General features: G+C 36.0%; 1 protein-coding gene and 1 pseudogene across 4 annotated transcripts in view; both read right to left on the minus strand.

Moving 5' to 3' along the window:
• The window catches only part of PDE7A (phosphodiesterase 7A), a 164,465-nt gene that overhangs the window by 15,255 nt on the left and 133,439 nt on the right, over positions 1-15,771 (minus strand). For all 4 annotated transcript variants that reach the window (XM_043984752.1, XM_043984582.1, XM_043984841.1 and 1 more), the window contains 3 exons: positions 14,680-14,824; positions 9,594-9,690; positions 7,606-7,686 (listed from right to left, as the gene is read on the minus strand). In XM_043984752.1, coding sequence (XP_043840687.1) covers positions 7,606-7,686; positions 9,594-9,690; positions 14,680-14,824 — 323 coding nt within the window. The remainder of the gene's footprint in view (positions 1-7,605; positions 7,687-9,593; positions 9,691-14,679; positions 14,825-15,771) is intronic.
• On the minus strand, positions 4,632-4,986 carry LOC122741439 (annotated as a pseudogene).

Raw genomic sequence — 15,771 nt, forward strand, 5'->3', positions numbered from 1 at the left:
CACTGAATAAGTAGATTCAGGTAGAATTGTCATTTTTTTTTATTAAGATAAATGTTATGTAAGCAATTCAGTTTCCTCCCGTGGTGCTGGCACTCTGTCTAGGTTTCATAGGCATACAACAAGGTCAGCGTAACAGCCTGGAAAGGATACTGCCAAATTAAGTGAACTTATCCACAGAATTCAAAATTTCTCCATTTGCTATAACTGATGGTTCCACATATGGATGGTATGGTGTAGGCTGGTGGAGAACCTGTTTTTTTGGTATTAATTACTAGGCCAAATTTAGCACAAGTATCAATCCTTATTTTGTTGCATCTCAGCTTCAGAGGCTGCACTGAGTTCACAATCATTTGCAAACAAAGAATCATGCACCAACTCTCCCTCCACTTTAGTCTTGGCTTCTAGCCTATCAATGCAGTAGCTGACCTTGTATTTGTCCTTGTTGAAGGCGTCTGGCAACAATGCCAAAAACATCATGCTAAAAAGTATGGGAGCAGGCACACAGCCTTGCTTTACTCCATTGGTGACTAGGAAAGAGTGAGAACATTGTCTATTATCCAGAAGCCAGGCAAGCATACCATCATGATACTGATGTACAAAACTTCTCCAGGCAACCAAATTTTGACAGAATTTTCCATAAGCTCCTATGACTGACAGTATTAAAGACTGAGTTAGATTGGCAAATACTGTGTATGGACCACTGTTCTGCTTTTGACATTTCTCCTGGAGTTGTTGGGCAACAAATACCATATTGACCATTCTTTAGCCATTTCTGAAGCTACACTGGTTCTCAGGTAGATGACCATCTTCCAGGTGAAGGATCAGGTTATTAAGGTGGTCTCTGGGAAGAATCTTGCCAGCAATGAGTAAGAGAGAGATCCCCATGATTGTCACAGGACAATCTTATTTCCTTTACAGAGCAGGAACTCTGTGGGGATAACCTTCTCTTGCCATATAACCCAGAAAAGATCAGCTGGCTTTTGTATGAGTAGCTGGAATAGAATTAGCACCAGGTGCTTTGCCACAGGAGGAGCTAATGGAATTCAAAACCTCTTCTTCAGTTTGAAATTCAACTAGAAAGGATTGACTTCAACTTGAAGTAAAGTCAATGGTTTCAGCACTGATGACAGTCTACTGAGAATACCATGGAAGTGTTCAGCTCATCTCTCCAAAATTATGTCCTTATCACTAATCAATGTGGCTCCATCAGCACTGAGTAGTGGAGATGATGTTATTGTGGGAACCTGAGTTAAAACTCCCCTCAGACACTAGCTGTGTGATCCTGGACAAATCCCTTAATCCCAATTGCTTTAAACAACCCAAGTCATCTCTAGTCATCTTAAGCTATATCTTGCCACTGGACCCAGATGGCTCTAGAAGAGAAAGTGAGGTTGGTGACCTTGCACAGCCTTACCTCACTTAAATCCACTTCACTGCAAGTCATGACATCACCCTGATATCATGGTCCTCTTCAAAGAATGAAGAATAAAAAACAAGAAGAAGTTACATAAATAGCCTATCATAAAAGCTCTTTGGATTGTTACAGTCAGCATAAAACTAAATTTCACCTGCTTTCTTACTGAGTCAAGAGTCCTGCATCTCTCTAAATTTCACTCGCATTGTACTGTATTGTATTTAGGACTTTTGCATCAACATTAAGAAAAATGAATATTTCTCCCTCATATTAATAATCAATTACTGAATTAAGACCAGGATATTTTTCAGAAGCTTGTAGGTTATTCAGTCTCTGAAGGACATTAATCTTCTCCTTAATATTGTTCCAGACTCCATCTACTTTACAAGGAATTTAATCTAAGGTTTATCTCTTTTAATTAAATCTATTTTAGCTTTAACTTTGTCTGAGATTATGATTGCTCCCCCTGCTTTTTTATCAGCTGAAGCATAATAAATTCTATTCAAGCCTTTATTTTTACTCTATGTGTATCTCTCACTTTTAAATGTTTCTTGTAAACAACTTCTCAGGTTCTGTTTTTTATCCCTTCTGCAGTTTCTATTTTATAGGTGAATTAATCCCATTCGTATTCAAAGTTATTAGTTGTGTATTTCCCTCCATCCTATTTTTCCTTACATTCATCCTTCTCTCTCTTTTTACCCTATCTTACCTCAGACATCTAATTTACTTCTGACCACTGCCTCCCTAATCTGCACACCTTTCTAAGTCTCCCTCTCATCCTATCTCCTTGCTCCATTTCTTAATCCCCATAGCCTTCTAAGAATCCTTCCTTTATACTATCACCTTGCCCTCCCTATTTCTCTGTAAGTTAAGACTTTTCTAACCTACTAAACTTATATGGTTATTCCCTCTTTAACCCAGCTCCAATGAGAATAAGGTTCCCACAATACCCACTCTCCACCCTATCCTCCCCTCCACTGTAACAGTTCTTCCATTCATGCCTTTTTTGTATGAGACATTTTTCCATTTTACATCTCCTTACCCAGTTTTAATTTTTAAGATCATTCCATTATCAACTCAATCACAAGACTCTTTCAAACTACCCTAGTAATGATATCACTTTTAAGAGTTAAAAATATCATTTTTAAGTTTAGCTATAATGTCCCTGTAAGTTTTAATTTTGTAAATTTTTCAGCTAGTGATCAGTGGATTGTTTTTTTTTTCCCTCTTATCCTAGAACTTCAGGGAAATTTTCCTTAATAATTTTTTGATGTAAACTATCTAGACTCTTTTTTTCCTTGTAACTTTGTTAGTTTGACAATTTTCATATTATCTCTCCTTGAACTGTTTTCCAGAGTTGTTTTTCTAATGAGATGTTTCACATTCTCTTCAGTTGTTTCATTCTTTTGATTTAGTTTTATTATTTTTTAAAATAAACATTTTTATTTATAGCTTTGAGTTCCAAATTCTATCCCTCCTTCCCTTCCTCCCCTCCTCTCTCCCTCAGATTATAAACGTGCAATCATGTAAAACAGTACAAGAAAACTTGAATAAAAGGAAATAAATTAAACAAAGTGAAAAATAGCATGCTTCAGGCTGTGTTCAATCAATATTGATTCTTTCTTTGGAGGTAGATAGGATGCTTCATTAGTAGTCCTTTGGGATTGTCTTGGATCAATGGACTGCAGCAAATAGTTGAGTCATTCACAGTTCTTCACCTAACAATACTGCTGTCTCTGGGCACAATGTTATCCTCATTTTGCTCAATCATACAGGTCTTTCCAGGCCTTTCTGAAATCATCCTGCTTGTCATTTCTTACAGCACGATAATATTCCACCATCATCATATAGCACAGCTTGTTTAGCCATCTCCCAACTGATGGGCATTCCTTTGGTTTCCAATTCTTAGCCACCACAAAAAGAGCTGCTATATTTTTTTACTAATAGGTCCATTTCTCTTTTTGGGGATGTCTTTGGGATTTAAACCTAACAGTGGTATTGCTGGATCAAAGGGTATGTACAATTCTATAGCCCTTCGGGCATATTTCCAAATTGCTCTCCAGAATGGTTGGATCTTTTCACAACTCCACCAACAGTAGATTAGTGTCCCTTTTTCCCCACATCCCCTCCAACATCCAATATTTTCCTTTTTTGTTATATTTGCCACTGTGACAGGTGTAAGGTGATAGCTCAGAGTTATTTTAATTTGCATTTCTCTGATCAATAGTGATCTAGAGCATTTTTTCAAATGATTAAAGGTAGCTTTGATTTCTTTGTCTGAAAATTGCCTGTTCATATTGTTTGACCATTTCTCAATTGGGGAATGACTTATATTTTTATAAATTTGACTCACTTCTCTATATAATTGAGAATTGAGGCCTTTATCAGAGATAAATTCTTTCCATTTTCTGCTTCCCTTATAATCTTAGTTACATTAGTTTTGTTTGTGCAAAAACTGTTTTTTTGGTTTTTGGGGTTTTTTTTAGTGAGGCAATTGGGGTTAAGTGACTTGCCCAGGGTCACACAGCTAGTAAGTGTTAAGTGTCTGAGGCCGGATTTGAACTCGGGTCCTCCTGACTCCAGGGCCGGTGCTCTATCCACTGCGCCACCTAGCTGCCCCTGTTTTATTATTTCTTGATGTCTTATGAAGCCATAGCTTCCCCTCTCCCAATTCTAGTTTTTGTTGTTAGAAGTGGGGTTTTTTGGGGGGTGGGGCAATGATGGTTAAGTGACTTGCCCAGGGTCACACGGCTAGTAAGTGTCAAGTGTCTGAGGTTGGATTTGAACTCAGGTCCTCCTGACTCCAGGACTGGTGCTTTATCCACTGCGCCACCTAGCTGCCCCCCAATTCTAGTTTATAAACAGTTTTTCTGCCTATAAGGTTTTTTTTTAAATTTATTTATTTATTTTAGTTTTCAACATTTGTTTAGATAAGATTTCCAATTTCAAATTTTTCTCCCTCCCTCCCCTTCCTCCCCCCCTTCCCTAGACAGCAGGTAATGATATAGGCTTTATATATATATATAATAACATTAAACATATTTCTGCATTAGTCATGTTATATGAGAAGAATCAGAGCAAAAAGGAAAAACCTCAAAAAAGAAAAACAACAGCACCAAAAACAAAAGAAATAGTATGGTGCAATAAGCATCCATATTCCAGTTCCTTTTTTTTTTTTTTAAACAAGCTTTGGCCAGTTTATTAAAGCATACTTTTGTACAGTTTACTTTTCACTGGTCTGTTCTGGCATGCTTCTAATGATATCAGAATCACCTGGATCAATGATAGCCAGTGTACAAACTCTGCAGTACATCCCACATGCTGTACCCAATTCAATGTTGTTGCCACTGTAGTGATGTACGCCAGTTTTGGCCAACATAGCATAATATTCAATCTCTGATTTCCTCAAGGCTGGGCAGTTGTTGGCCAAGATAACCAATTTGGCTTTGCCCTGTCTGATCATTTTCAGGGTCTATTTGTAGCCTAGCACGTATTTGCCTCTTTTCATCACCAGCTGGAGCCTCGAGTTGATGGACTCCAGCGACTTTTTCCGTCTTCTTTGTGGCCACCATCTTCCTGCCTGTGGTGCGGGAGGACCCTCAGCCAGAGACCTGCCGCCAAGATGGCCAGGAACTGAGAGCTTTTTTTTTCCCCCCCCTTGATTTGGAGAGCCTTTTCCCTCATGAGTCCTTTGGAACTTTATTGTTCTGTTGGATTGGTGAGAAGAATCTAGTCTTTCACAGTTGATCAACACATAATGTTGATGATACTGTGTACAATATTCTTTCTCCTGGTTCTGCTCATCTCACTCAGCATCAGTTCATGCAAGTCCTTCCAGGTTTCTCTGAACTCCTCCTGCTCATTGTTTCTTTCTTTTTTTTTTTTTTTTTTTGGTGTGAGGCAATTGGGGTTAAGTGACTTGCCCAGGGTCACACAGCTAGTGAGTGTTAAGTGTCTGAGTCTGGATTTGAACTCAGGTCCTCCTGAATCCAGGGCCGGTGCTCCATCCACTGCGCTACCTAGCTGCCCCTCTGCTCATTGTTTCTTACAGCACAATAGTATTCCATTACATTCATGTACCACAACTTGTTCAGCCATTCCCCAATTGATGGGCAGCCCCTCAATTTCCAATTCCTTGCCCCCACAAAAAGAGCAGCTATAAATATTTTTGTGCCTGTGGGTCCTTTTCCCTTTTCCATGATCTCTTTGGGAAAAAGACCCAAAAGTGGTATTTCTGGGTGAAAGAGTATGCACGGCTTTATAGGTCTTTGGATGTAATTCCAAATGGCTCTCCAGAATGGTTGGATCAATTCATTGCCTGTAAGTTTTTTGACCTTTTCTCAATTGGCTAGCCTTTTTCATAATTTTCTTGGTTTTCTTATTTTTATTTCTTTTTTTCAATCTTTCCTTAACTTCTCTTATTTGATTTTTAAAGTCATTTTTAAGCTCTTCTAAAAACTCTTTTTGGGTTTCTGACCATTTTTACATTTTTCTTTGAAGCTTTACAAAAAGCTGTTTTGTCTTCTCTATCACCATGGTAGCTATCTATTGTCAAGTTTTTCCCTATTTTTTATTGAATTTTTTTTTTTTTTTTGCAGGCAACGGAGGTAAAGTGACTTGCCCACGGTCACACAGCTAGTAAGTGTCAAGTGTCTGAGGCCGGATTTGAACTCAGGTACTCCTGAATCCAGGGCCGGTGCTTAACCACTGCGCCATCTAGCTGCCCCCCTTTTTAGTGATTTTTAATGGCTTATTTCTTGGCCATTACCTTTATGTTGGGCTCTGCTTCTATGGTATGGGGGTAATGCCTTAGGCTTCAGGTTTTTAATTTCATTCTCTTATTTTCTGAGCTCAATCTGGGGGCCTCTCACCTCTTGTTTCTTCTAGTGTTTTATAATTCAAGGCTGGTGAGGACACTGCTATTCTAGCTCACACCTTGATCTATCAGTGACCTAAGCTACTCCTCTCCAACCCTGAGTCTCAACTAGAAACCAAGCATGGCTGCCAAAGCAAAGAATTTTCCTCCCTGTAGTCCGTCAGGCAAGTGTCAGCTTTCCCTGCTGCCCTAAAACCAGAGAATCTACTCTTCTAAGAGTCACCACAACCAGCAAGGCCCTCACCCGTGACCACACTCACCAGCATTTGCTTGCCTACACCTACAGCCTGAGACCCCTTATGTTTAGTGTGTCCAGGTCCCTTGTCCAGCATTGGCAGAGGGCCCTGCAATCTTCCTGACACCCTCTGTGGGGGTGAAAGTTCCCAAAACTAAGATGGCAGCTGACAGGGCTTGTTATTTGTTGACTCGGCAGTATCTGCCTTAGAGGTATCTGCACTTCCGTTTAGCCAGACCCCCACTGTAAGGACAGATCTTTCCTATTGTATTTCCAAGTTGGCTTAGGCTAGAGGATTGTTTTACCCCAACTTTTTTTTTTTTTTTTGGTGAGGCAAGGTCACATAGCTAGTAAGTGTTAAGTGTCTGAGGCCAGATTTGAGCTCAGATCCTCCTGACTCCAGGGCCGCTGCTCTGTTCACTGCACCACCTAGCTGCCCCTTACCCCAACTTTTAATTATTTCTGCCACTCTAAAATTTACTTTGAGGCATCATTTTAAGTTATTTGGGTGAGAATTCGGGAAAAGCCATGTAGTTTCCTGCCTTATTCCACCATCTTAACGCAGTTCTCTCTGAATAATTTTTTTTTTTTTTTTTAGTGAGGCAATTGGGGTTAAGTGACTTGCCCAGGGTCACACAGCTAGTAAGTGTTAAGTGTCTGAGGCCAGATTTGAACTCAGGTACTCCTGACTCCAGGGCTGGTGCTCTATCCACTGCACCATCTAGCTGCCCCTGAATAATTTTTTTAAGAAATGAAAGGATCATTTTTGTTTTTCCAGCCAATTTAACCACTAAGCCAAAGTGATCACTACTGAGATATATATGGTCTTTTAGGCTGTACCTGCCTAAATTGGTTATTTTTTTCTGCTTCATACCAAACTAAATAAGTAAACATGAAGAACAATAAACATAATGAAAGATATATTAATGAAGAGACAAAGACAATACTGAAGGTATAATTTTAGACATTTCTCTTGAAAAAATAAAAGTGAAAGGGAGTAATGACATTTTCCTAAAAAACTGCTACACGCGCACACACACACGCACACGCGCGCGCACACACACACACACACACACTTACCAATCTGAATGTTGGCAACTGATTCTGTCTGCCGATCACACAGTGGACTCACACTCAAATGATATTTTTTTTCAATATCTCCTACACAGGAAAAAAATGATAAAGATAAGAGAATATTCTCACTTTCCCCAACAGGAAAACACTGTCCTTGCCTTATTCAAGATTTATGATACTATGAGTTAACAGATATAAAGGATTTAATTATATAACACAGAAGCATTCAATGTTAGAAATGGAAAGTACACCACAGAAAACATCTTCTTATAGATAATAAAAGAATCTAAGAGATTAAACAACTTTCCAAGGGCATGCAATTGAGTTAGTAATAATGCTGGGATTAGAACCCAGGCTTTCTGTCTGCCAGATGAAACTCTATCATAATTCTTGTCTATTTATATGTTTGTAAAATTAAAGACTTGGTTTTACCTATAAATTCATTGGAACACAGACAACATGTCTACTAATCCTTCCATGAATTATTTTTGAGCTAGTTTAAAAGAATCATTCAGTCTGTGAAGACTAAGTTAGCACCATGTCAAATGAAGACACTGAAAGACTTACTGTATATTCACTATTTAACAGCCATTTCATCAAAGTAGAAATTCTTGCAAACAGTACAGATCATAGTACATCTACCCCTCACCCTGCTTGATTTTTGTCTATTATTTTGTCTATGTATTTCCATGTGATCCAGTCAATATGCAGGAGGGTTTCATCTATTTTTTTTTTTAACATTCTCTGGGTACCTGTGCAGCATTCAAGCTCTGATATTTCTTGCTCTTGCTACATGACCAGACCACCTCCTTTTCACATCATTAAAAGAAGTTTGGCAAAAAGGATAGTTCTGGACTTGGAGGCAAAAAAGACCTGGATTCAAATCTTATCTCTACCACTTCTTGCATGACCATTTATAATTACAATTATAGTTTCATTGTCTGCAAAATAAGGACTGTTGTGAGGCTCAGATGAGATAACACATATAAACATTTCATAAATTTTAAAATGCTAAATCAATGTCTATTACTATCGCAAATTTCCCATATGATATATTTTGTGAACCTTCTTTTGAATGGACCATTGCTAGTAATACGCTGCTGTAATATTCTACATATACTCATTATATATGCCTCTCCATCTCCCTCTTTTAGGTCACTCACAATTTTCACTTGTTGGAGAATGTGACAGTTTATAATCTATAACTCATAATAACACTGAGAGAATATTGGTGTTTAACAAATGTGTTTTTAAATAACTTAGGAGAGTTAAAAGCACTATGTAATTTCCCCAAAGCAGTCCAAGTTCTTCCTTTCTTCTAGTCAACTCCACGGCCAGCTCACTATTCATCTGCAGAGGTTGTCTAAGATATATGTATGAGAAGACTAGATGAAGGCCCATCCAAATGCGTATCAAAACTGAACAACAGGCAGTTTTCATTTATTTGGTTTGCTCTGTGTGTACTGTCATTTATCCTGTCTGTGATGGCAGATGTTACTGAAAAGACTATGTTATTCTGGGGCTTTGTGTATTGTCATCACAGGAATATTTGGATGATTTTAATATCTAAAGAAGATGTCTCTTCTATTTAGTTTCTGTAGCACATCATGTAAGACACTAGTGAACACTTTCGGTAGGCATGTTTTCCCTACATTTGATGCCCTACTTGATATACGTGAACAGCAATTCTTTGTTGTTTGTGTCAAGAAATTTTGTTGTAGTATCTTAACATATTCATCAGTCACATTAGTTGAAAGAACCTTTATGACTATATTTTGAATTACAAAGTCAAATACTTTTTTTAAGCAGTCAACCAATGTATAAAGCAGAATCTTATAAAAGATGTAGTCTGCTGTAGAACACCTTTGCCTATTCCCTTTTCATATTTCCATATCACATGTTCTACTGAAAATTACACATTCTCTAAGTAACTGACTCCACAGACTCCTTCTCTGATACCCAAATTGAGTGAATGCGTTTTAATGTATACTTGCCTTGATGGAAGAATTCTTCTGTGACTTTTTCACTCCACTGCTTGCTTAGTTCCCAGGTCCGGCACGGGTTGCAAATATCAGCACACTTCAAAGCCATCTAGACAATACAACAATGATTACAATCATTACATATAAAACCAAAATACTGCCATTTTTATTGTAGAATATAAAATGTTCCCATTAATTTCTCCAGTGCTAAAATTACACCAGCATTACATTATGCACAATTGTTACAAAATGAAAACTCATCTTTTATATTCTGAGATGGTGCTTAATTACACTGCTGTATATGTGCAGGAAAGTGTTGAAAATGCCTCTGTAAACTTTAAAGTCTTTTGACATTAAATATCAGTTCAGAATTTCTATTAAGCATCATATAGAACTGGATTGGCCTTTGCAAAGCTGTTGTAATTTTACAGGTTGTCCTCCTGAAGCTGCTCACTTCACCATGTTGATGTTCATACAGGGCTGTCCAGGCTTCTTGGAAAATATGCCTTTCATCAGTAGTTCATCAAATTCATATTCCATAATTTGTTTAGCAAGCCCTTAATTTATAGGCACCACCTGAGTTTGCAGTTGTTTGCTTTTATAAAAAGAGTTGCCATAAGGACTTTTTGCACAAAAGCATTTTCTTCTTCTTTCCCTGACCTAGAGGCCTACTAGTAGTATAGCTAGCTGGTCCCAAGGGCTGCAGCTTAATGACTCTGGGGACATGGTTGCAGACTGCTTTCTAAAATGACTGGACTGATTTGCAGCTCTACCAATAGTGAATTAATGTGCATATTTTTCTTTATCTCTTCCGACAATTGTCACTTTCCTTTTTGGTCATATTTGCCCAAAAGATGGATATGAGAAGAGTTGCTTCAATGTGCATTTCTCTAATTATTAGTGATTTGGAGAATTTTTTCATATGGTTATTGAGAACTTAGATTCTTCATGGAAAATTGCCTATTCATATTGTCTGACCAAAGTGAAGTTGGAGATTGGCTCTTATTCTTATAAATTTAAGTTACTTAAAAATCTTGGAAATGAGATCTTTATCAAAGAAACATTGCAAAAACTTCCCTGTCCCCAACCTGGCTAACTGTTTCCTAGTAATTTTAGTTGCATAGGTTTTGCTTATGTAAAATTTTTTAGATTTTATGTATTCAAACTTGTCTGTTTTACCTTTTGTGATCCTCTTAGCTCCTAATTTGGTCATGAACTCTTCCTCTATCTATAAATCCAAAAGGCACTTTCTTCCTTGCTCCTTTAATTTGTCTATGATGTCACCCATTATAGTTAAGTCAATGTTCCACTTTGAGTTTATATTGGTATTTGCTGTGAGATGCTGTTCTATACCTATTTTCTACCAAATTCCTTTCTAGTTTTCCTCACAGTTTTTGTCCAAGAGCCCTTACTTCTCAGTAGCTGAGGCTTTGGGATTATCAAGCATTAGAGGCTGTTAGGTTTTTTTGTTTGGCTTGTCATGTACCAAAACTTTTCAATTTCTTAACCATTACCAAATTCTGATGAAGTTTTATGGTATAGTTTGAGATCTGGTACTACTGCTAGATTCCCTTTCTTTCCACTTTTTTTCATGATTTCTCCTTAAATCTTTCTCCTCTGTTCCTTCAGGTGACTTTTTTATTTTTTCTAGCTCTATAAAGAATTATTTGGTAGTTTGATTGGGAAAGCACAAAACAAGCAAATTAAATTAGGTAGTACGAATCCTTTTTATTATATTGGCTTGTACAAGTACAATTAATATTTGTTCAATTATTTAGTTCTATCTTAATTTCTGTATAGATTGTTTTATATTCATACAGTTTCTGTGTATGTCTTGTTAGGTAGACTCCCAAGTAATTTACACACTTACTTTGAATAGAATTTTTCCTTTTGTCTCTTCTTTTTTTTTGTTGTTTTTTTGTTTTTTGTTTTTTTTGTTTTTTTAGCGAGGCAGTTGGGGTTAAGTGACTTGCCCAGGGTCACACAGCTAGTGTTAAGTGTCTGAGGCCGGATTTGAACTCAGGTACTCCTGACTCCAGGGCCGGTGCTCTATCCACTGCACCATCTAGCTGCCCCCTTTTGTCTCTTCTTGCTACTTTTCATTACTAATATACAGAAGTGCTATTGATTTATATGGGTTTATTTTATATCCTGCAACTCTGTTGAAGTTATTAATTTAATTTAAAAAAACTATCTAGGATTCTCTAAGTAAACCATCATTATATCATGTACAAAAACCATAATTTTGCATCATTTTTTCCTGTGGACATCAGTGCTTTAATTCTGATCTTATTGGAAATATCACCTTTATCTCCTTTTAGATATGTATGTTTTACACACATACACACCCCTCCCTTGCCAAGTTTTTGATAACTACTGTTATGTTGAAGAAAACTCCATTTAGTCTTATATTTTTTAGTGTTTGCAACACAAATAGGTATTAGACTTTATCAAAAGTCTTTTCTACATCTGTTGTTATATTCATGTGGTTTAAATTTTTTTATTAATGATCCATTATGTTTATAGTTTTTCTTGTATTGAATCAAATGTTTATCTTTGGTATAAATCCAACTAGTTTATCATATCTATTCTCTTAATCAAATGAAATAATAATGATACATTGGACACAGTATATACTATATAAAAATCAGCTATTATTATGTAGCAAATTTGCTAATATTGTATTTAAAATTTTTGTGTCAAAATTTATTAAGAGACACTGGTCTGTGCTTTTCTTTCTCTGCTTTATCTCTTCTTGTTTTGGGTATGAAGACCCTAGTTGTATCATAGCAGGAATTCTTTTACCGTTTTTGCAAACAGCTTATGTAGTAACAGAATTTGTTCTTTGAGTATTTGACAGAATTCATTTGTAAATTCATCTGGTATTGGACTTATTTTTCACTTTTCTTTGAGAATGTTATATATTCTTCTATTTTTTCATTTATGACTATTTTTCTTTTTTATGAAAATGAGTTAAATAATTCCTTTATTGATTATCTGGGTATTCAGTATCTTTGTAAATATTCATCCATTTTATCTAAGTTATTGGTTTTGTTGGCATATGATTGGATAAAGTAGGTTTTGATAGTTTCCTTTATTTCTTCAATTGTTCTGTATTCTACTTTCTAATTTTTATAAGAACTATATGGTCTTGCTATTGGATTTTTTTTGCCACAGTAGCACGTTTTCTAGTGTTTTCAAATAAAAATAGCTGTTGTATTTTGTCAAAACTTTTTTTTGTGTCTAATTATATGATTTTTCTTGTTCATATATTAATACTGTCTATTAATATGTCAGGTTCATTTCTGATTCAGCTATAAAGCTAAAGTCAAATCATCTTAATTCTATACATTTTTAGATTCTAATAATAGACTAAAGATTTTCTTCAAAGAGTTTTTCCCTTAGAGCACTTGATTAGAAATCTCCAGTTTAAAATATCTACTTTAAAAGTATTTCCTAGCTGCTATTTTATGCATTAAGATACAAACTGATATAAACTGACACATCTTCATAGACTTGATTGTTTATCAGGTGTGTGTGTTCACCCACACACCCCTCTAGATACAATACATATGCATGCATGTATGTATGTATGTATGTATGGTTGTATGGAAGTATCTTTTTTTAATGGAAAGGGTTATTGCTAAAGAGCTAAAATAAATTCTACCTTATACATAGTTGGCATTTATGTCTACAAAATGTTGCAATATTTTATCTTATTTGATACAGTAAACCTAAGAAGTAGGTAATACTACCATCTCTCCCAAGTTACAATGAGGAAATATACAGACAGGTTCTAAATAGAGGAAGTGGGATTTGAACCTAGATGGGTATTTCCTGATTCCATGACTAGATTTCTTTTCACTATACTACACTGCCTCTCATTGCGTCTATTATACAACCAAATAATGTAAATACAACTTCTCTCACGGGAGTCATAGCACTTTTATTCTCCACAGGGCATGGGAGTTAGCCTAAGTATAGAGAGAAGGAAGTTTAGCGATCTACTCCGTTTTTCTGTCTCTTCCCTTCATTACCTAGTTCTACCAAAGAAGCTGCTGCCATGAAGACTTGTTGAAAAAAAGGAAGGAAAGAAAGAATAGAAGGCAGGAAGCAGAGGAGGAAAGAGATGGAAGGAAGGCAGGAAGCAAAGGCAAAACGGCTACAGTTCTCCCTTTCAGACTTAATATTGTGGAAGGAAGGGAACATTCACAAAATAGTTGCAGTTATAGTCCCTAAGGAATGGAGATATGAAAACAGGAGAGGAATAAATGGAGGGAATATGTAAAAGTAACAGAAATTAACAGTCTTTGAGAGCTTTTGTGACAAAAACTGGGAGAAAATTTTTATCCATGACTATATGAGTTTCCTCCCACATTACCTGGGTTTCGAATAGTCAATATTGCTGCCAAAGTAATATTTAATCATCTAAATATATTTCGGTGCTGGAAATCACATAGGCCGGTGTAAATTAGTAGGTCTTTGTACTTGAAGAATGTGAATGAATGTGAAATTAAGGATAATGAGGAAGAGGAAAATAGTAGTTTTTTTCCTCATTCCAGTCTTGTCTTTTTTCTCTTTTTCCTCTAAAGGTTCAAATTTAAAGGGTGCATCACATTCATATTTTATACACATGGAATAAACATTTGTTTTTAAAGTATGAAGTAGTTGGAGTTGGTAGACTGAAAAATTATGTCAGGTGGATTCTTTTTTCACATCTATCTGCAATGCAGTTCCATTAAAACATTATTAATCAAATACTAACAGTTCTGCCTTTCAAAAACATTATTACACTACAGCATGTAGTTTTCTGCTATTCACACAATGAGTAGTATATTCAGATTTTAAATAAAAAGAATATAATCATCTGTTTTTAAGAGGACATCTTAAAAACAATGCTGTAATATATTACGAAGTGGTATTATAGTCAAAGGCACTATCTGCTAGCAACTTATAAACATTAAACAAACTCACAGCATTGCCTCAGGATTTATGCATCACTAAAGTACCACTCTGATGCAGTAACATTTTATTTTTATTCTGATATCTACCTACATGAAATACATTAGAAATACAAGTTTTTATAAGTCAGTGTCACCTGTAAGATGAAATGTCGGTGATTGGCATCTTCTAAACATAAATCTCCTTTGTCCAAATGGGATCTAAACAATGACAGATATTCATTTTGTCGACTAATGTCCGTGGCTAGAATCAAAGCACCTATCTGATTTTCCATCTGTTGTCTGTAATTAGAAAAATAAACAAATTGGAAAATACATATTTACATAGAGCATGAAAACTATAAACATTTCTCAATTTTTCTTAAAAGTTTTTATCTCTAAAATATCCGAATGTCAACTAAACTGGTTAACATAGGATGAACATATCTATCCACAATCATGATTTGAATTATTCTTGTCAAAAGAACTTATTTAAGTAACAACAACTAGAATCTAAGATGGTTTACAGAGAAGTAGTTATATCCAAATGCTCCAAGGACAAAACTTATACTTTGTCAGAACTAAGATGGAATTGTCTGCTTTGGTAAATTTTTGGAAAGTTTAAATGAATAATTATTCAGTATGTTGTAGAGGGAATTATTCATGTATGAGCTGAAGTAGATAGCCACTGAGGTTCAACTATGAAATTCTATGGCCAAGAGGGATCATTAAAATTAATCTGAATTCAGGTGCCTTTTAGGATTTTCGTTTAAATTATTGTAGTCTTTGTGTATACTATTTTGTTCTGATTCATAAGATTCTCAGAGGATATCTAATCCAATTCCTATATCTTACAGAAGAGGAAAACTAAGGCCCAGGGAGGTTAACTGACTTCCCTCAGGTTATACAGTACCCATAAGAGATAGGATTGGAACCCAGTTCCTCTTACTTTCGAGCTACTGCTTTTTCCATTGTGCCTTTGGTTCACACAGAACTTCTAATGTCAATCAACAAACCTTTCCCCCCCCCATGTCCAAAATTATTTTATCTTATTCTGCACTCTGAATCCTTTATTTCTCTGTCAGGAGATGACCATGTTTCATCATTAGTCCTATCCAATCCTGGTTGGTCACTGAACTGATAAGAGTTCAGCATGGTATCGCATCATATTTACATATCATAACTTGTATATCCATTACTTAATTTATGAGCACTCCTTCAGGTTCCCATTCTTTGCCACCTCTAAAAGA

This window comes from Dromiciops gliroides, chromosome 1 (genome assembly GCF_019393635.1).
Source record: "Dromiciops gliroides isolate mDroGli1 chromosome 1, mDroGli1.pri, whole genome shotgun sequence".
In the NCBI taxonomy this organism is placed as follows: domain Eukaryota; kingdom Metazoa; phylum Chordata; class Mammalia; order Microbiotheria; family Microbiotheriidae; genus Dromiciops; species Dromiciops gliroides.